The sequence below is a fragment of the Theropithecus gelada genome, chromosome 10 (genome assembly GCF_003255815.1).
Source record: "Theropithecus gelada isolate Dixy chromosome 10, Tgel_1.0, whole genome shotgun sequence".
NCBI lineage: Eukaryota > Metazoa > Chordata > Mammalia > Primates > Cercopithecidae > Theropithecus > Theropithecus gelada.
This window is the reverse complement of record NC_037678.1, coordinates 28,143,994-28,164,814: the sequence shown is the minus strand read 5'-3', so window position 1 is coordinate 28,164,814 and position 20,821 is coordinate 28,143,994. Positions and strand designations below refer to the sequence as shown.

Below are 20,821 nucleotides of genomic sequence, written 5' to 3'. Positions count from 1 at the left end.
ATCTAAAAATAACACAGTTCTCTGGTGGTAAGCATGTTCATGTTGTGCAACCATCTCCATCTATCTCTGAATGGTTTTGTCTTGTACAGCAAAAACTCTGGACTCAGCCAGGCACGGTGGCTCAGGCCTATAATCCCAGCACTTTGGGAGGCCGAGGCGGGCGGACCACCTGAAGTCAGGAGTTCGAGACCAGTCTGGCCAACATGGTGAAACCTCGTCTCTACTAAAAATGCAAAATAATTAGCCGGGCATGGTAGCAGGCACCTGTAATCCCAGCTCCTCAGGAGGCTGAGGCGGGAGAATCGCTTGAACCCGGGAGGCGGAGATTGCAGCGAACTGAGATTGATCCACTGCACTCCAGCCTAGGCAATAGAGCGAGACTCCATCTAAAACAAACAAACCAAAAAAAGCTTCTGGACTCATTAAATACAGGCTTTCCATTTCCCCTCCCTGCGGCAACCACTTTTCTACTTTCTGTATGGATTTGAGTACTCGAGGTACCTCATATGAGTGGATTCATACAGCCTTCGTCTTTCGTTCCTGGCTTATTTCACGTAGTGTCATGTCCTCAAGGTTCATCAGTGTTGTAGCATGCGTTAGAATCTCCTTTCTTTTGGCCGAGCATGGTGGCTCACGCCTGTAATCCCAGCACTTTGGGAAGCCGAGGCATGGATCGCCTGAGCTCAGCAGTTCGAGACCACCCAGGGCAACATGATGAAACCCCGTCTCTACTAAAAATACAAAAAAATTAACCAGGTGTGGTGGCACACGTCTCTAATCCCAGCTACTTGGGAGGCTGAGGCAGGAGAATTGCTTGAGCCCCAGAGGCGAACATTGCAGTGAGCCGAGATCATGCCACTGCACTCCAGCTTGGGCTACAGGGTGAGACTCCCTCTCAAAAAAAAAAAAAGAATCTCTTTTCTTTTTAAAGCTGAATAATATTCCATTGGTAGATAAACATTTTGTTTATCCATCTATCTGCCAATAGACACTTGGGTTGCCTCCACCTTTTGGCTATTGTGAATAATGTTGGCAGAACATGGGTGTACAAATTTCATGGTTGGTTTGCTAATTTATTTATTTTTAAATTTTATTTAGAGATGGGGTCTTGCTGTGTTGTCCAGGCTGGTCTCGACCTCCTGGCCTCAGGCCATCCTCCTGCCTTAGCCTCCTGAGTAACTGCGATTACAAACATGCACCACTGCGCCCCCACTCAATGGCATTTTTCTCATATCAGATTTTTTACATTATTTGCCCCTCACCCACTTTCAGCTATTTGGTTTTCAACCAACTTCCTTTCCTGTTTCAACAGATTTCCAATTATAGTAATTTTTACCCTAGGAAAAAGAAATTTTGGGTTGAAGGTAAAACAAAAATACATATCTTGTGAATTATCTGTTCTTTTTAAAAAATCTTAAAGACTTAGGCTGGGCTCAGTGGCTTACACCTGTATTACTGAGAGGCTGAGGTGGGAGGATTGCTTGAGCCCAGGAATTTGAGAACAGCCTGGGCAACAAAGTGAGACCCCATCTCTACAAAAAAATTTAAAAATTTAGCTGGGCATGGTAGCATGGACCCATAGTCCTGGCCATTCAAGAAACTGAGGTGGAAAGATCGCTTGAACCTGGGTGGTCGAGGTTGCGGCGAGCCATGATTGTGCCACTGCACTCCAGCCTGGGTGACAGAGTAAGACCCTGTCTCAAAAAGAAAAAAAAAAATTAAAGGCTTGAAAGATGTCATGATGTCATTTGATGGTTGTATACGTGCGCGTCTGTGCATTCAAGTGTAATTTACAGACAACGAAAGTCATTCTTCTTGGTGTACTGTTCTGTGAGGTGTGACAGCATTCTGTCACGATTACCTTCGTCAAGATACACAGCAGGCCCATCACCCCAGAAACTTGCGTTACCCCTTGTTCCTTGTAGGCATTTCTCCCACTTGAAGCCCACGACACCACTGATGTGCTTTCTCTCCTTACAGTTCAGCCTTTTCTGAATGTCATATAAATAGAATCGTACAGTACTTTTCGGCTCTGGCTTCTTTCACTTTGATAATGCATTTGAAATTCATGTAAGTTGTGTGTACCGATGACACATTCCTTTTTATTACCGAGGATTGTTTCATCCGACAGATGGGTCAGTACTGTTCTTCCCCCTTCTATCCTACTAACAGCTTTATTCAGATGTAACATACATACCATAGAGTTCACCCATTTAAAGTGGACCATTCAGTGGTGGTTAGTGTTACCTCAGAGTTGTGCACTCATCATCACTGTCTGATTACAGATCATTTTCATCACCCCCAAAAGAAACGCTATACTTATTAGCACTCTCTCCCCACCCCCTTCTTCCCTTAGTCCTGGCAACCACCAGTCTGCTTTCTGTCTCTATGGATTTGTCTTTTCTGGGATCACATGGTACATGGCTTTTGGTGACAGAGTTCTTAGAGCTTCTTTTTGTTGTTGTTGTTGTTGTTGAGACAGAGTCTCGCTCTGTTGCCCAGGCTGGAGTGCAGTGGCGCGATCTCGGCTCACTGCAAGCTCCCCTTTCTGGGTTCACACCATTCTCCTGCCTCAGCCTCCCGAGGTAGCTGGGACTACAGGCGCCCGCCACTACATCTGGCTAATCTTTTTTGTATTTTTAGTAGAGATGGGGTTTCACAGTGTTAGCCAGGATGGTCTCGATCTTCTGACCTCGTGATCCGCCCATCGCGGCCTCCCAAAGTGCTGGGATTACAGGCATGAGCCACTGCGCCCGGCCTTTTTTTTTTTTGAGACAGTCTCGCTCTGTTGCCCAGCCTGGAGTGCAGTGGTACGATTGCTCTATTGCCCAGCCTGGAGTGCAGTGGTACGATCTCACTGCAACCTCCACCTCCCGGGTTCAAGGATTCTCCTGCCTCAGCCTCCCAAGTCCCTGGGATTACAGGCGGCCACCATCACGCCTGGCTAATTTTTTTTTTGTATTTTTAATAGAGATAGGGTTTCACCATGTTGTCCAGGCTGGTCTCAAACTCCTAACCTCAGGTGATCCACCCGCCTTGGCCTCCCAGAGTGCTAGGATTATCTTAGAGCTTCTTAATAGAAGTCCTATCTTCCAGGCCACATCTCACCCTCTGGGGTAGGGGCTGGTGGAACTGTTCTCACTCTGTTTGTCCTCAGTTCCTCCTTGAGCCTGGACCCTTCCCTCCAGATTTGGGGCTGCTCCTTTCGGGGTGCCCTAGAACAAAACCCCCTCCCTCTTCCAACGTCCCTGCTGTCTGCAAGACTCCCCTGCCCCATAACCGGGTTCCTGCCAGTCCTACCCTCAGCCTCCCATAAGGGCCTGGACCCCAGAAGTGGCATGTGGACAGGAAACTGTACTCTCCGACCTCTGCAAGGGGACTGCCGCTTTCCCATGAACTTCTCCTCTTCCTGTTGCTGGGTTCTTTGTTATCTTTGCTGCTGGAGTGGCCAGGCCCTGGGAAGCGGACTGGAGAGAGGAGAGAAGCCATCGAGCCACATGGACGCCTACAGCCCAGAATCTGAGCTGTGGTAGGATTGGCTGCAGTTAGGATTGGCAGACACACTGGGTTTGTACAGGAGGGGACCCCGAAGGATGGGCTGTGGTCAAAGTGGGATCCCTTCACTGTCCATAGTCCTTGGATCTGAAACTGCTGACAGGTGTCCCCAGGAACTGCTGTGGTATTTGGAGTCTATAGAGACACGCGTTGCTCAGGACCCCAGGGCCTTAGCAGGGAGTACACTGGCTTCTGGGAAGCTTGATGGAGTTGTTGCTGCGTAGGTGCAGAAAATCCCAGCACTGGAGTAACGCTTGGAGTAAGCCCCCACTGGACTCTGTGGGGCCTGGGGCGGCCTTCTCTGTTGCAGGGCCACCAGCATCTCCAACAGAAGTGCAGTGCTTGCTCTGGAGACATAGGGGCCTTTTGGAATGAGCGTGTCGACTTGGCTCGTGGATTGTGTCTACCCGTGAGCGTTGCTGTCTCTCAACACACACAGCCTCCATGGGCTGCTCACTCCAATTCTGATGGAGAGGGCGTTTCTGACTCTGTCCATTGGTTTGTTTCCTCTCTGAAGAGGAACATAGATGCACCTGCTCTCTGGGCAAGCGATGTGGCAGCTGCAAGCTGCACACCCTGTTCTGAATATTACCCAGACCACAGTATGAATTATTTGGTCATAAATCAGTGTCTTGTCTGCAGAGGACTTGGCGATGTGAGGGACGGCGGCTTTAACTTAATTCCTGGGAGGCTGCTGGCCTCAAAAAGGACAAGGACTGGCAGTCAGATGAGCATTCTCTCTAATTTGGGAGGCTTTTGGGCTTCCTCGCTGAGTGCTGCTCCTGGGGACACGCCACAAGAATGTCCCTTGTCTAGTTTTGTTCTGACCCTTGGGCTCATTCACCTATCTCCTTGATTGTCTGGCTCTCAGGAAAGCCTTCCCGGAGAGGATGTGGCTGACCGCTGCAGCTGTCTCTCCACAGACACTCGTGGCCCTGAACTTGGCTGTCCTTGGTGGGTACATCCAGGTCTCTGCCTGCCAGGGTAGGTGCTAGCCAGGCTGTGGGCAGCGTTGCTGACTTGTGCTCCTGAGTCCTGGGGACCCTGAGTGAGGCTCCACACAGAAGTCAGGGGCTGGGCTGAGAGATTTGGAGAGTCGTTCCCTTGAGGGATGGTCAAGCACAGTGGCTAAGGGCTCAAATTCCGGAGGCACACAGAGCCAGGTCCCAGCCTGTGCACTGAGCATGTCATTCACTTTGAGATTCCCTCTAGGGTAAGGCACACTGTTAGTGGATGTGCCACTAAGAAGGAAGGCAGCAGGCTGAGCGTGGTGGCTCATGCCTGTAATCCCAGCTCTTTGGGAGGCCAAGGTGGGAAGATTTCTTGAAGCCAGGAGTTTGAGACCAGCCTGGGCAAGAAAGTGAGACCTCATCTCTCCAAAAAAAGTAAAAATATTAATTGGCGGGGCATGTGGTGCATACCTGTAGTCCCAGCTACTCAGGAGGCTGAGGCAGGAGAATCGCCTGAGTGACCCAGGAGTTCAAGGCTATAGTGAGCTATGATTGCACCACTGTACTTCAGCCTGGGCAACAGAGCAAGACCCCGTCTCTTTAAAAAAAAGAAGGAAGATAATACTCCCAGTTATCATTGCGAAGGGCGAGATGCGAGATTCCACTTTGAATTACATTGAAATTTGGGGAAAATGCATGCCTGATAATGGATAAAATACAGTAAGTTTCCTCATCTGTGAAATAGAAATCCCAGTAGTCGTTGACTCAGGGACTTGCCGTGAAGATTAAATGAGATGATGCGTGCAGAAAAAGCACTTAGCGTGGCTGCTGGCATGCCCTGAGTGCTTAATAACACTTGTTATTCTCATTTTATTGTTGTTATCGTAGTTGCTGTTATGACAGATAGCAGGAGAGGATGTTGGCTGCTTTATCAGCTGGCTGGATTTTTTTTTTTTTTTAAGGGCTAAAGTGGGAGATGGGAAGCCGCCTTTTTCCATCAAAGCTGGAAAAGCCTGGAGTGTTCATTTCTCAGCAGTAGTTTTTTTCAAATGGTTTTATTTTAGGGATAGATCCCTTCTTTGCAAATGGTATTTCAGATGACCCCCCAGTACATGAAAAAGATGAAAGAGGAGCCACAGGTCCTGAAGACTGCCCAGCTCAGCCTCCCCACCCAACCTGGGCTCTGAGGACCTGGCTTGGGAGGCGCTGCTCTTGGCCGTCCCAGCCTTCCACCCCTGTGGCCTGTGCCGTGGCCGGGAGGACCTGTGTTTCCGTCCGACTGTCTCTCTGCTCAGGTGGATTTTTTCGTGCTTCGTGTGCCCTCCCAGGGCGGGGACGGGGGAGCTGTGAGGATGCTGTCTGGGGATCGGCTCCTTATGTTGCCCATGTCTTCTTTTAGGTGGAGTTGGATAGGCAGGGAACCTGGCACGATTTCCTTCTCAGAGCAGAGAAAGAGTCTGTGTTTGTGAGTGTGCATTGTCCAAACCTGCATTTGGAGGGGATCAAAGTAGGCTGGGCTTTGTTTTTACTCTTTTTCTTTTAAAATTATGATAAACTATACATAATGTAAAATTTGCCACTTCAGCCATTTTTAAGTATACGATCGATCCATGACATTAACTACTTTGACGGTGTTGGACAACCATCACCACTATCCATCTCCAGAACTTTTTCATCTTCCCCAGACTGAAAGTCTGTACCCATTTATAGCCAGTAAACAACTCTCTACTCCCTCCTCCCTCAGCCCTGGCCACCGCCATCCTACTCTATGTCTTTATGAATTTGACTAAAGAGACCTCATATGAGTGGAATCCTACAGCGTTTGTTCATTTGCATCTGGCTTATTTCACTTAACATAATGTCCTCAAGTTTCATCCTTGCTGTGGCATGTATTAGAATTTTCTTCCGTTTTAAGGCTGAATAACATTCCATTATATGTCTGCACCACATTTTGCTTATCCATCTATTGGTGGGTGGAGACCTGGCGTGTTTCTGCCTTTTGTAAAGCATGCCGCTGTGAACACGGGTACACATGCTTTTACTCTTGACCGCTTGCAAACAGGTCTGTCCTGCGCATGTGACCCAGGTACCACTCAGCCAGCTGCTCAGTAATGGGAGAAGGGAGAACCTTCCCCGTTCTGTTGAGTAACTACTGTGATCATAGCTTTCTGGAACGTAGCAGGTCACTTGATAAAGAGGGGGGCAGTTCTTGGAAAGGAGGGTTTCTGGCTTCAAGCCCCATACCTGTTTTCTGCTACCTTCTCTGGGAGCTTGAGCCAGCCATTTCTGGGAAGTGGTGAGCCTCAGCTATGGTTCAGGGGAGATGGGAGGTGTTTCAGTGTAATTCCATCTGCTGATGGGGACAGGTACAAACCTCGGGGCTGGTTGTCCTTGGGCAAGTCAGTGATGAAAGCAGAGTGGCGGTAGGACAGGGACCCTGCTTAGTTATGACTCTGCCTCCTAAGTGGAACAAAGTGGACAGGTCTAGTAGGGCCTTCATAGGTTGGGACAGTGGTTCTGCACCCCACTCAGCAGCTCAGGAACCCAAAATTAGAGCCTGTCTTCAGGGGTTGGGCATGTGTACAAGGGATATGGGACCAGTTACTCCAGGAATTAGATGGTGACTGAGACTCCAGGAATTTTACCTTTCCTGTAAACATGGGTCATTTTCTAGAATTACCACATTCCCTTTAATTTTGCCATGTTTAGGAAATCTGGCTGAGCTGGTAATTACCAAGTCTAACTGAGAAATGTCTTATATATAACCTTCTGTTTCCCTTGAGTGTTTCGGAGGAAGCTGTGGGCACGTTTTATGGATAGGTGCTCCGAGTTCTTTCCGCTTTGGTCCAGCCTGAGTGGCTCTGATAAGCATTGGCAACACCACCGATTTTTGTGGGGCCTGGCTTCAGAACATGAATGCCTGTGTTTCTGCAAAACCAAGTGTACTCACTGCCTCCTTTTAAAATCATGCTACAAGGATGTCTTTCACTTTGAATTCTGTGCTTACATTGTTCGAGAGGCATTACCATGTTTATAACCTCAGATGCAGTAATTCCACCCTAGGGCATTTTCCTAAGGAAAATTGTTTCCCCCTTTTCCTTTTCAGTGCTATTATGTGAAATTATTCATTGTATTCATAACAGTGGAAAGCTGGAAACAAACCGAGCATCCTGCAATACAAAAGGGGTTCCATTAGCTTAGTAGACTATTCTGTCATTGTCCTCCGATGGTAAGGATGAAAATGAATTAGCAACGTGGAACATTGTCTTAAGTGGAAAAAGTGAGTGCCCACAGTGTGATGATTTGTATCAGTCATCTCTTGCTGAGTAACAAACCATCCCAAAGCTTGGAGGCTTAAAACAATGTGATTTAATCGCAGTGCGATCTAGCTTGGTGTGAGGTTCTTCTGCTGTCACACAGGCTTGCTCATGTGACTGTGTTCAGTGTGTGGTTTGACTGCCGCTGGCATCTGAGGTGGCCTAACCCTTATAGCTAAGGACTTGGTAGGGACACCAGAAGACGGAGACCTCTCTCTTCTTGTGGTCCGTCATTGTTCTACAGTGTAGCCTGAGTTGCTTCTCATGGAGGGTAGGTTCCAAGAGCAAAGGTGGATACTGCATGGCTTCTTGAGGCCTGGGCTGTGGAACTTCTCAACTGAATTTCCACCAGATTCTGTTGGTCACAGTCTGTCACAAGTCCTGCCCAGATCCAAGCAGGGGTAGAAAGCTGGACTCTACCTCTTGATGGGAGGAGCAGCAGTGTCATGTGGACACAAGGCATGGTTCTCAGGGGCTCTGGTGATTGCTCCCACCACAGGATTTTAGTTATACAGTCACAGGACAGGGACTGGAAGTGACTGTGGGAAAACGATCCTAGACCATTGGTAGAGGAGGTGAGGTTGTGATTTTTTAGATTTTTGCTGGCCATGTTATGTAGTAGATTTAAAGTAAAAATCCTTAGCGTGTTATACACTGGACTCCTAGTTCAAGATTGCTAGGGTCTCAGATCCACTGTTAGGTCCCATGAACTTGCAGGCTCGGCCAGCGCAGGACCTCTGCAGCCTGGCCTTCAGGAAGAAGATGTCCAAGATAGTGACCACACCGTGGGGTGTCTTCAAGCTCTGGTGCTCTCTCTTCACCTTGCTGACCTTGATGGAGGGATAGGCCTTGGGTTCAGCATGAATGGACCCAGGCCATAGGGGCATTGGTTGGCCTTCTCTGTAAGGTAGGCGTGGGGCCCAGCCTGCAAAAGCTTACTTATATAGGATTGGGGGCATCAGTGAGAACCCTGGTGTCCAAGGACACTCAAGTGTGGTTGACTGGAGTTAGGGAAGTGGGTGGGGAATGTGGAATTGTCAATTCTTCAGGCTCCTTTTTAAGGTCATTGTTGTTTCCTAAACGGATGGTTATTTGCACTCTTACAAGTTCTCAGTAAGTTTGTAAATGTTTGAAAATAAAAAGTGGAATAAATAAATACATGGGAAACCACACTTTGCCTGTGTGTGGGATGCTCGTGAGACCTGGAGGGAGGGCGCTCCCGTGAAGGCTAGAGCTCCCGGGTAGGCAGTGATCTGCAGCTGTGGCTGTCTGCTTGGACAGGAGAGGCCTTGATGGCCAGATCCTGCTGGTGGGAGAGCCGTGGCGCAGGCTCTTACATCGCCTTGGGGAGGAGAGTCAGGCCCTGCAGGGAAGGGGTGTGAACCTGCTCCGGGCAAATGGGCCTGGCTCCTGGGAAACTTGGGGCCTGCAGTAACCCTCCTTTGACCAGAGGAATCCTTCCCCTGTCGCATCGGCGTCCCTGCCCTCACCATTCTCATTCTGGACCCCTCTGTCATCACAACCCCGGTGCTGTCCCCTCGGTGTGGGATTTGTGCTCTGACCTGACCCTCGGGCCCTGCCAGTGTCCTGGCTTCCAGGCAGATCTGGGCAGGCAGGTCTGAGCCCCCAGAGCTGGGTGAGCATCTGGGGCATGTGAGGATCGCAGGAGGTGACCTGGGACAGTGCCTCGCACCCAGGGTGACCAGAAACTGTGTTCCCTTCCCTGACCCACTGGGTTTCAACTTTTTACTTTCTAGCCACAGAGCTCTTAACCAGACAGCATTCAGGGGAACCGCCACTATGTAAGGCAGATAAAGCTGGTGGAAACTCCCCCACCCACTAGTTGTCCCTGCTCAGCCTTGGCACGGGGCCACTATGGGACCGGAGAGCTGGGTAGCCACCACCTCAGCCCCTGCCAGTCTGTGGTCTGATATTGAGGAGGGGTCTGGTTTGCTCAGTGGCAGGGTGCGGAGGTGAGGCTGGTGGCTGTTCTTCAGCTGTGAGACTCATCTAGGGACAAGCTGAACAGTGTGCTGATCTCTGATCACCACTCAAGCCACAAGCGACTGGACAGGCATGGACCTTGGTCCTCATAGTGAGGACCCATGGGGCCTCACCCAGGACAGCCTGGCTCGCCTGTACCCCGATGCTGGTGGAGGGGAGGCAAGGCAGAGGGGACTCCTGTAAAGGGCTGTTTTTTTCTGTCCTGGAATGAGCCCGTTCTGAGGGTGGGCGGCTGTCAGCAGCTAGGAAAAATCGCCTGTTGACTTGTTTCATTAAGAGGCCCCTTGCCGAGGGAGAGGTCGTAGCCTGGCCCTGCGCAGGGAGGAAGCGGTGTTTACTGAGCGGCCAGCTGGTGCCGGGTGAGGAGGTGGCTGATCCCTCGTTATGGAGCTGAGAGGGCCTGCAGCTTCCAGCCCATTCCTGCCATGCCACTGCCCTAATGGCTGTGACGACGGATGGATGGATGGATGGAGGGCCGGGCCAACCAGGCAGTGAAAACAGGAAACCTAATCTTTTAAAAATAATCCAGGGGGAGGGGAGAAAGTGAAGCAGCAAAGCCCTTAAGCCAACAGATGGCCCTGGTGGGGCATGTCTTCCAACTGGGTAGGTGTTTCTCAAAGCTGAAAATTCCAGTGAGTCGGCGAAAGCTGAGTGTGCCCACCAAAGACACTTGAATGGGCGGCTGGCATTTTCACGGTCTGTTCCTTATGTTAGACGATGTTGTTTTAGCACAAAGCCTCCCCCCAGATCCCAAGCCTCTCCCCACCATGCCTCCAGAGTCATCCCTATGTGGAGCCCAGCGGGGTAGTCTGACCCTGTCCCACCCTTGGCCTCTGTCCCTGGTTCCTGCCCATGTCCACTATTATATGGCCAGATTCACCCTTACAGGGGCCTGACCGCTGTTGCCTTCTCACAAACCTCTGAGTTGCCCGTAGGCTGAAGGTCAAGGCCACGCATCTCAGGCAGACAGGAGTGCAGGACCCTTCATGCTCGTGGGCACTGGCAGTGCGGGAGCACAGCTCCCTCCTCACTGCTAGTTCTGAGAGTCCCCCGCTACCCCTCTGTGTGCTTCCTGCACCCCCTCTCCTTGCCTAGAATGTCACCCACTATGTCTCCACCTGCCCGGCTCTGTCCTCTGTGTCTGGCTTTGAGGCTACTTTCTGCAGTCGCCACTATTGTCCCACCCCATGTCGTTCTCTCTCCGTGACCTGCATGTAACCTGTATCCCTCCGGCCACTCTCAGTCCCTCCTTTATGCCTCTTTCCTGCACCATCTGGGCTCCCTTTGGTACTTGTGTGTGCGCCGCCTTCTTGCCTCCAAGCCTGCAGTTCCTGGAGCATTGAGCCATCCTGTTACCATTGCTTCTTACTCGGAGGACATGGCCCCTTGGGGCTGGCTGGTGTCATGTGTGGCTGCACAGAGGGGAGGGGCTGTTCTGCCACCTGCTCTTCGAGGCTGTCTGGGCAGAGTTCCTCTAGAGCGCCATGTCCAGTAGAGCATGCCGGGATCCTGCTGTGCCCCTACTCCCATGGTGCTTGAACCACTTCACCCCTTGCATGGGGACCAACAGGATCTACCTCCCTCTGTCGAATGTGCTTCTGAAAGGAGGAAGGTTACCTTGAAGTTTCACCTACCATCCATGGGATTGTGACCCTGCTGTAGTGACAGGTGCGTGTTTGGTTCTAGGGAAGGAGGGGTGAGTGACTTCCCTTGGAGAAGCCAGAGCCAGGTGTCAGGGAATGGCCTCTGTGTCTGCCAGCTCCTGCTGCCTCTCTACCTGGGTCGTTTGGCTCAGTGGCTATGACTGTCTTGGGAAGAGCATTTACTTCCAGGTTGCGTTCAGGTATGAAGTGCTGAGAACATGGGAATCCTTGAGCCCAGCCCCACCCAGGCTTGGTCTGCTACGGGAGCTGGAAGCAGGGCTTCTGAGTCCCTGAGGCTGCCTGGGGAGTGCGTTTCTTCTCCACCCACTTGCAAGCTCAGCTCACTTCCTCTTACTGTATACTTGGAGTTTCATTCACACTCTTTGCATGCTTCTGGGATATAATGAAAATCAGCTGTGGGTGTTGATTTCGGAGCTGGGCAACCATCCTCTCTGGACCTGCGTTCCCATCTGTAAGATGGAGGTAGTAACCTCCACCCTCGCTGCTTCCTGGAATTGTTGGTGCATCAGAGCGAGCAGCCAGTTTGCACTGTGGGCTGCCAGGGAGATTTATTTCATGCCGTGGTTCCCCTTTTGGATAAGGGGCTAGGTTTGTTTTCTTCATCAGACTGTCCCCGGGGACACACACAGGAGTTGCTCTCACATTGTTGCCTCTTGGTATCTTTGAAGGCTGTCTGTTAGAACCCACCCTTTTGATGGTAGGGCAGGATTTGCAGAGGTGATGGCCTCTTTGGGTTGAGTTTCTCACTCTAATGAGCTAGCAGTACCTTCTGATTACCTCCTGGTTCAGCTTCCTTGACAACAAACTAGAATTGCTTCCGATGCAATACTTCATTCTTCCTAGTGCATGAGTAATTCGTATCCACTGTTTGCTCCCTCTTTTACAAATTAGAGGATGGCGATGCAGATGGAAAATGACCTGCTCATGCATCAGACCGAGACTTCAGGCTTCCGAGGCGCGTGTTTGAGGTTGAGCCTCCCTAGAGAGAGTGGAGTCACGTTTGCTTTGTAGAGGAGCCATGGGGGACCATGTCTCAGCACCTCTGAAGGGTTTTCTGCCCCATCCGGTCTGCTGCTTCTCTCCCCTCCCTCCTTCACCCTGTTCCCCTTCATCAGGGGTGTAAATGATGGTTTTCCTGTCTCCCCATGCACCTCCCTTAGGACCAGAGCAGGTGGGAGATGTCTTCACAGGAGAGGTCCAGGATGATAGGTTTGGAGCAAAGGGCTGGGGGGTTCTGGGGAGCCCCATTCCTGCACCTCCATGCTGAATGAAGAGGCCACACGAGGATGCACACACTGCTCAGTGCTTCTTAGGGAAAGCTGCTGGCTCTGATTAGTTCTGGTAAGGGGCAGAGTCCTTATTTCTCAGGACTCAGGCCAGATCCTCAATCAGTGGCAAGAGTCATGTTTGTTTTCCCGCCAGGCTCACTCGAGTTTCTGTCTATTCCCACTTTTCTTCATGGGGCAGCTTTCAGGACGGCAGGGTTGTCTTTATTATGAGAAGTGACAGCTGGCCGGACTCAGTGGCTCACGCCTGTAATCCTAACACTTTGGGAGGCGGAAGCAGGTGGATCATTTGAGATCAAAGGTTCGAGACCAGCCTGGCCAACATGGTGAAACCCTGTCTCTCCTAAAAATACAAAAATTAGCCGGGCGTGGTGGCGGGCACCTGTAATTCCAGCTACTCAGGAGGCTGAGGCAGAAGAATCACTTGAACCCGGGAGGCGGAGGTTGCAGTGAGCTGAGATCATGCCACTGTACTCTAGCTTCGGCAACAGAGTGAGATTGTCTCAAAAAAAAAAAAAAAAAAAAAAAGAGAAAGAGAGAAGTGATAGCCCTCCCCCTGTCTTCTCACCTGTTACTCCTCTTGGTCTGCCTGTGGAGCAAGTTTCCTGCCGTTAGTTTCCTGCAGTTACTGTGTGCTTTGTTCACTTCTACATCTGCAGTGCCTAGAACAATGTCAGGCATGTAGTAGGTGCCCAGCTAATGCTTGCAGAGTGAACAGTGACACACTTGCCTGGCGCGTCTTGGGCCCCTTACTAGGCACAGTAAGGCACAGAAAACCGTCTGATTCTGGCCAAGTTTCCAGGCTAAGTGGGAAGGTGGAACACAGCATATGCAGATTAAAATGAGAAGTAAAGTGATAATTCACAGTGTGTTGGTGGAAAAGGTTGATACAATTGTCAGATAAATTGCACAAGTGCTAAGTGCTGAGAAAGTTCAGAGCAGGGGAAATTGTTCCGGAGGAAGGAGGCAGAGGAGTGTAGGTTTTGTAGAGAAGGCTAAGAGAGGGTGGGATTTGGCAAAGGGCGAAAGGTAGAAGGAGACGTGGCCTGGGAGAGGGGAGCATGGCAGGAGGCCCATAGGCTTGGGGGCTGTGACCAACAGCATGCTTGTGGAACAGACTAGACGTGGGCCATGTTATCTGGGCCTGTGAAGCTGAGTTCAAGAGCCCAAGCCTTCCTCCCTCATGCCATTGGAACCTTTTTTTTTTTTTTTTTTTTTTTTTTTGCCGTCAATAAGAAATTTACTTGTTTTAAAAAAATCCAAATGCTGGCGTTGTCCAGAAAAATTTAACAGGTTTATTTATAATTATTATAAAGTTGAACCGCTGAAACTTGTTCACTGAAACATTTTAACTTGCATTAATGCTTTACGCCTCTGCATTTATATTAAAAATTCACACACAAATGAAAATGGAAAAACTGCCAATACCTGATTTCTGTCCCCTATTTTTCCACTCGCAATCGTATACTTAGGTACCTTTTGACCCCATGGGAAAAAAATTATCTACTGTTCAGAACTACCAATAACAGGAAGAAGAGAATTTTTTTTTTTTTTTTTTTTGAGAATGAAATGTTTCCCATCATAGTGGATTCTTAAGCACGTTCTCCACGTATGCGGCATGGTAGCTGGATGTCTTTTGGCATAATTGTTACACGTTTGGCATGGATAGCACACAGGTTAGTGTCTTCAAAAAGGCCAACCAGATAGGCCTCACTTGCCTCCTGCAAAGCACCGATAGCTGCGCTCTGGAAGCGCGGATCTGTTTTAAAGTCCTGAGCAATTTGTCGCACCAGAGGCTGGAAGGGAAGTTTGCGAATCAGAAGTTCAGTGGACTTCTGATAACGTCTAATTTCACGGAGCGCCACAGTACCAGGCCTGTAACGATGAGGTTTCTTCACCCCTCCAGTAGAGGGCGCACTCTTGCGAGCGGCTTTTGTAGCCAGTTGCTTCCTGGGTGCTTTACCACCGGTCGATTTGCAGGCAGTCTGCTTTGTACGAGCCATGGTGCAGAGACCTCCTTACTTACCCCCCTTCTCCTTCGGCTGGAGCTCGGCGAGCGAGAGGCGGCGCTGGCGTTAGAGAGCGACGGCGGCGCGGCGGCGGCTGCGAACACCTCCATTGGAACCTTGAGGTGGTTACCTGGGCAGAAGTCCTGTCCTGGTCTCTGGGCAGCATCTCTCCTGCTTCTGATAGAGAATAACAAGGTGTCTTAGTCTGTTCAGGCTGCCATAACAAAATGCCAGGCTGGGCTGTTTATAAACAAGAGAGATTTAGTGCCCACAGTTCTGGATTCAGGGAAGTTTGAGATCAAGGCACCTACAGATTACGTGTTAGGTAAGGGCTCCCTGCTTCATAGATGGCGTCTTCTTGCTGTGTTTCATGTAGAGGAAAGGCCAGAGAAGCTCTCTTGGGCCTCTTATTGTCAGGGCATTAATTTCATTCCTGAGGGTTCCACCCTTACGACCTCATCACCTCCCAGCAACCCCCCCCTTAGTATTATCACATTGGGGGTTAGGCTTCAGCATAAGAGCTTTGGTGGGGGATACAGTAGTCAGTCCATAGCACAAGGGGTGGCACCTTGGAGTGAGTGGAGGGTGACCACCTAGCAGTGTGACAAGAACTCCACCAAGGGAATTGGGGTGTGAGTGTGAGCATGTGCGAGTATTTGTATGTGCACACTTGTGTGTGTACATGCATATCTTCAAGTGTCCATGTATGGGTGTGTGAGTGCATGGACCTGTGTGTGTGGCCCATTGTGGGACAGGAGCAGGGACCTCGAGGCTGGGCTTTGGGGTTTGCGTACATTTCTTAGCATCTTGTAGATGCGGATGCTGACTCCCTCCTATGGTGCCTCTCAAGGTGAAATGAGAGCATATCCAAAGCTCTGTGTGCACAGTCGCTCCCTTCTCCCCTCTTCTCCTAGTATCAGCCCCCCTATTCTGGCTGGCTGGGCCCTTGGCTGCAGTGAGGGGGGACTCAAGGAGGAGGGCTCAGGAAGGCAGCAGTGGCCAGGAGGGCCTGGCTCTGTGGGGTCTGCAACCTCCTCCACTCCAGTTGGTGAGGGTCCAGGCGAGTCTCCCACCCTCCCAGTGCACAGTGAGATTTCAGGTTTTGTTTCTAGAACCTGAGTGCCATGTGGTTTTCACCCCGCCTCTCCTCCTGACATTGACAGCCGGGGGGCTTTGATCCCTGTCCTCCCTGTAATGGGAGCACTTTGCTGACCTTTTCCTTCCTCTCCCCACTAAATGATTCCTGGCCAAGGCCCTGCCTCCCCATGGGGAGCCGCCTCTTCCTGCCTTTCCCAGAGGCACAGGCCCTGATGCCCCGGACCCCATGTGGGACACACAGGGACAGGCAGGAGTGCCCTTATCTCACCCGCTGGTTTGGAGGGACAGTTTATCTCTTTTTTCCACATGGTCTAAAGGAAGCTGGTGCTGAAATGGCAGGGAAAGGGACTGACTCCACAACAGGAAGATAGGCTTGGGCGCAGATCTCTCGACTGTGGCCGCCACACAGTGGTCACTGCTGTTGTCCTGGGCTACCTCTCTGATCCCCAGGGCTCTCCTGTCCCAGGTGGCTGCCTGCATTGGTTTTTTGCGCTGGCATTTATACCTTTACTTGGTTAACGATTCTTAGAGTTCTTTATGGACTGTAGGGGGAGGACCGAGGTCCAGGTGGTGGTGATGGCTGCTTTCTAACTGTCAGTGCTAGGCAGTGCCTTGGAGTGGATGGCATTTCTTCTAAGGCTCAGCTCTCACTTATGCCTCCAGGAGAGTCAAATTGCTGCCTTGCTCTGAGCCATCTCAAAGTGAGGTGAGCCACATTCTCTCGGCGGGGTGGTGGGGTGGCAGATGGCTGGAACAAGAGCCCACTCCCTGATTACCCACTCGTTGTGATGCCACGAGTCTGCCCAGAGACTCTGGCCTCCTCCAAGAAGGAAGGACGCCCTCCAAAACCTGCTCAGAGGCTGGGCGCTGTAGCTCACGCCTGTAATCCCAACACTTTGGGAGGCCAAGGCGGTCGGATCACTTGAGGTCAGGAGTTCAGGACCAGCTTGGCCAACACAGTGAAACCCCGTCTTTACTAAGAATACAAAAATCAGCCGGACATGGTGGCACACGCCTGTGATTCCAGCTACTTGGGAGGCTGAGGCAGGATAACCGCTTGAACCCAGAAGATAGAGGTTGCAGTGAGCTGAGATCACGCCACTGCACTCCAGCCTGGGCAACAGACCAAGACTCCATACCCCCCCAAAAAACAAAACCTGGACAGAGTGGCCCCTGGCGGGCACTCCGCTTCTTGGGGCTGGAACAAATATTCTTGTAGATGTCTCTGGTCCTCTTGGCCACTGGCTCCGGGACAGCCACCGAGACCCAGCATTTGGGGCAGGTGGCCGGGATGCTGCAGGGAGGGGTGCCCAAGCAGGAGGCAGCCAAGCTTGCCTGGAGCAGGATAAGATGAGCTCCCCTCTGAGACTCGGTATTTTCTGTTCAATGAAGGGAACAGTCTAGTGTTTGAGACAGGAGAACCCGAATTGACTTGACTGGTCTGTGGTGTTTTTTTTCTTTCCTATGCCTTGGTTCTTCCATTTAAATACAGAAGACACCTGACCCTAAGGGGCATGGACCAGAGTTATCATCTGAACTCCAGAGTAGCATGCATTGTGATTATTATGAGATTTCCTCTCTGTCCCCATCGTGCTTCTCACACCCTGCCTGCGGCGAGCTGGCCAGGCCAGGTGGAGGGCATGCACTTTGCCGAAGGCAAGACTGCTGGCTGGAGACTGGACTGAGGGGCCATCCTCCAGGCTCTTGCACGGGGACCTGGAGGATGTGGCCCAAGCTCAGTCTCCTTCAGTCTGCATTAGTGGCTAATCAGGACATGGGTATGGGGAAGTCTCTGTGGGTCTGGAGATGGCTGGGATGGCCCGGGGCTTGTTTCTCACCCTTTACCTCTAGTTTATATCCCACTGACACCGTGGTTTATTTGCAATGCGCTTCAGCAGATAAAGTGATGGGTTAGAATCACAGAGCTTAGGAATCCACGGTAAGGAATTCCAGGTCCCTGTGCTTCTGCATCCCAGCCCTTCTGTCATTGGAAGGCAGTCATCCAAGACTCCTCCCTTTTCTGGCCTTTGCTGTCAGGGAGCCCGGGGGCCAATTCACTGTTCATTTTGCACAGCCAGTGCATCCCGGGGCCTGAAACATGCTTTGAGCCTTCATTTTTGTTTTCTTCCCAGTGGCCTTATTTTTACGCTGTTTGATTTCTTAAGGCTGCTTTGGATCCTTTTAAAAGTAGGCGAGTGAAAAGCTACACAAACAAACTGCTGGGCTTGGCACTCTCGTGTGCCCACATCCGGCGCCCTTTCTTTGGGACCTGCCGGAGCCTGGGTCCCCGGGCAGGGTGGGGCAGGGTGGGGTGGGGTGTTGCCTGAGAAACGGTGCAAACCTTCTTGCGCTCCGTAAATGATTCATTTCCTTCAAATGTCCTATGCTGTTTTCCAGCAGAATCTCCTTTCTGTATGAATCAAGATCCTGGCTGACATTTTCTGCCTCGGCTGTTGTGAGCTTTCCCATCAGAAATATCCTTCCCACGGGGCCTGAAGTAATTATTTTATATTTATTGGCATTAAGTGTAAGAGAGAGAGAGAGAGAAGGTGTGTGTGTGTGTGTGTGTGTATCGGGGGTGGTGTATCAGCTGCCACATAGTAAGAGAGCAAAGGATATTCTTTTGTCTTAACGGTGTTTTACCTGTGCTAATTGGTTCTTGGCAGCCTTTAAATGCCTAGGCAGAGAGGAAGAGAGAGGTTCCTAAGCTCCGTGGTGAACTTCTAAGTCTGTGTTGACTGCGGGAAATGTAGGAGGAAAGGATGATGGTTGAGGCCTCTCCCTCACATTTAGGCCAGGGGTTGGCAAATTACAGCTTAGTCCTGTCTGCTGCCTGTTTTTGTAAATAAAATTTTATTGGAACACAACTTACTCATTGGCTTATGTATAGCATATGGCTGCTTTCATGCTGTGATGGCAAGGTTGAGTAGTTGAGACAGATGCCACGTGGCTTGCAAAGCTGAAGATATTTATTAGCTGGCTCTTTCCAGGAAAAGTTTGCTGACCCCTGCTTTAGGATAAGACAGAGAAATGGAGAGACATGCAATAGCAGAATATCTTTTCAGCTAGGTTCAATATGAATGAACAGGTGCCCTCCATTGCACCTGAAAGGGGCCAAGAGTCCTATAATTTGGATTTGGGGAGATTGAATTTAGACTTCCTTGGTTCAGAGACCAGGCCAGGATTGAGCATTTGCCAGTGGTGACCTGGAGGTGTCTGGAGCAGGATCCTTTTAAATAGGCGAGCTGCTTGCTGGGAACACAGTTCACCTTGAGCTTTTAAAAAAATTCCTTCAGGCCGGGCGCGGTGGCTCAAGCCTGTAATCCCAGCACTTTGGGAGGCCGAGATGGGCGGATCACGAGGTCAGGAGATCGAGACCATGCTGGCTAACACGGTGAAACCCCGTCTCTACTAAAAAATACAAAAAATTAGCCAGGCGAGGTGGCAGGCGCCTGTAGTCCCAGCTACTCGGGAGGCTGAGGCAGGAGAATGGCGTGAACCCAGGAGGTGAAGCTTGCAGTGAGCTGAGATCCGGCCATTGCACTCCAGCCTGGGCGACAGAGCGAGACTCCGTCTCAAAAAAAAAAAAAAAAAAAAAAAATTCCTTCAAAGCCAAAACCATGCAAATATGGAGCTGCCTGACAAGCCGAATGATTGATAGGGTAGAAAATAGGGTCTTCCATAAAGTATTTGAGGAGGTGGATTTTCACAGCGGGGAGAAGCAGGCTGACAAGTGCCACTTGTTAATGGTGACTACCACTTTCCATACCTACTGTGTGCCAGGCATAGCAGTAGACACTTTGCCATTGTATTCAGTCTTAAAACAACCCTGATAAGTAGCTCCCAGTGTCCCCCAGTTACCAGTGGAGGCTCCAAAGATATATCTTTTGCGTGAATCGCACAGCCCACTATCAGGGAGGAAGCCGTCCCCTGTGCCAGCCCTCTGCACAGGAAATGGAGAAATTAGCTGGAATTGCAACCATCCTGTAGGACATAAGGAAGAACATCTTGACTGTAAGCATGGTTAAACACTGGGATGAGCTGTCAGGGAAGTGTGAGAGATCCCCATCTGGGAAGGAGAAACCATTTGCAAGTCTGTTTTTAGCTGCATGGTGACACAGGGCATTGGCCTTGATGGCCTCTGGGAGATGACCTTTTGACCTTTCTGATTTCAGCGGTCTCTCTCCTGTCACATCAGACCCTTTGCTGGTTCAGATCACAATAGTACAACCAGTGCTACGCCCTTTTAGAACTTCTAAGGCCCTGAGTTATTGGAGATTTGGTTTCCAGGGTGATTCTTGAATCTAAGAAATCTTCTAGAAGCCTGGGTCATGTTGTGAGGTCCTTGTGCCTGTTGGGTCATGGTTCTGTCTGCCTCAGGTTACTGTCGGCCCCAGGGCTCTTTTTCCTGCAGGCCTTAGTTAGCACCATGAATGTTTAGGGGTGTGGTGGTCAGGGTGAGTGTTCACCAGCAGGTTTCAAGGGATTGGTCCATTTCATCTAAGTTGCCAAACTTACATGCACAGAGTCGTTTGCAGTATTTCCCTAGTATGTTCTTCATGTGTGTGGGATCAGTAGTGATATCCCCTCTTTCATTTCTGATTTTGGTAATTTGTGCCTTTCTTTTTGTGTTTGTTAGTCTGCTAGAAGTCTATTATTTCTTCTTGTTGGGTTTACTTTGTTCATCTTTTTAAAAAAATTTTAGAGACCTTTCCTCTTTTCTGATATAAACATTTGATGCTGTAAATTTGCCTCCAAGCACTGCTTTAGCTGCATCCTACAAATTTTTATATATTGCATTTTTATTTTCATTCATTCCAAACCATTTTCTAATTTTCCTTGAGACTTCCTTTTTCATCTGTGGATCATTTAGTAGTGTTTAATAGTAATGTTTAATTTCTAAGTATTTGGAGGTTTTTCCAGGTGTCATTCTGTTAC

At 50.2% G+C, this 20,821-nt stretch overlaps 2 protein-coding genes across 3 annotated transcripts in view; one reads left to right on the top strand and one right to left on the bottom strand.

Annotated features, from left to right (window-relative positions):
* The window catches only part of BCR (BCR, RhoGEF and GTPase activating protein), a 136,459-nt gene that overhangs the window by 27,909 nt on the left and 87,729 nt on the right, over positions 1-20,821 (top strand). The gene's annotated exons all lie outside the window — the stretch shown is intronic.
* On the bottom strand, positions 14,317-14,884 carry LOC112633756 (histone H3.3-like). The gene has a single exon (XM_025400663.1). The coding sequence runs from the start codon at positions 14,777-14,779 to the stop codon at positions 14,369-14,371; it is 411 nt and encodes a 136-aa protein (XP_025256448.1). The 5' UTR covers positions 14,780-14,884; the 3' UTR covers positions 14,317-14,368.

Excerpts from the sequence above, each read along its gene's own strand:
- LOC112633756 (XM_025400663.1), bottom strand. The coding sequence starts at position 14,779 with ATGGCTCGTACAAAGCAGACTGCCTGCAAATCGACCGGTGGTAAAGCA.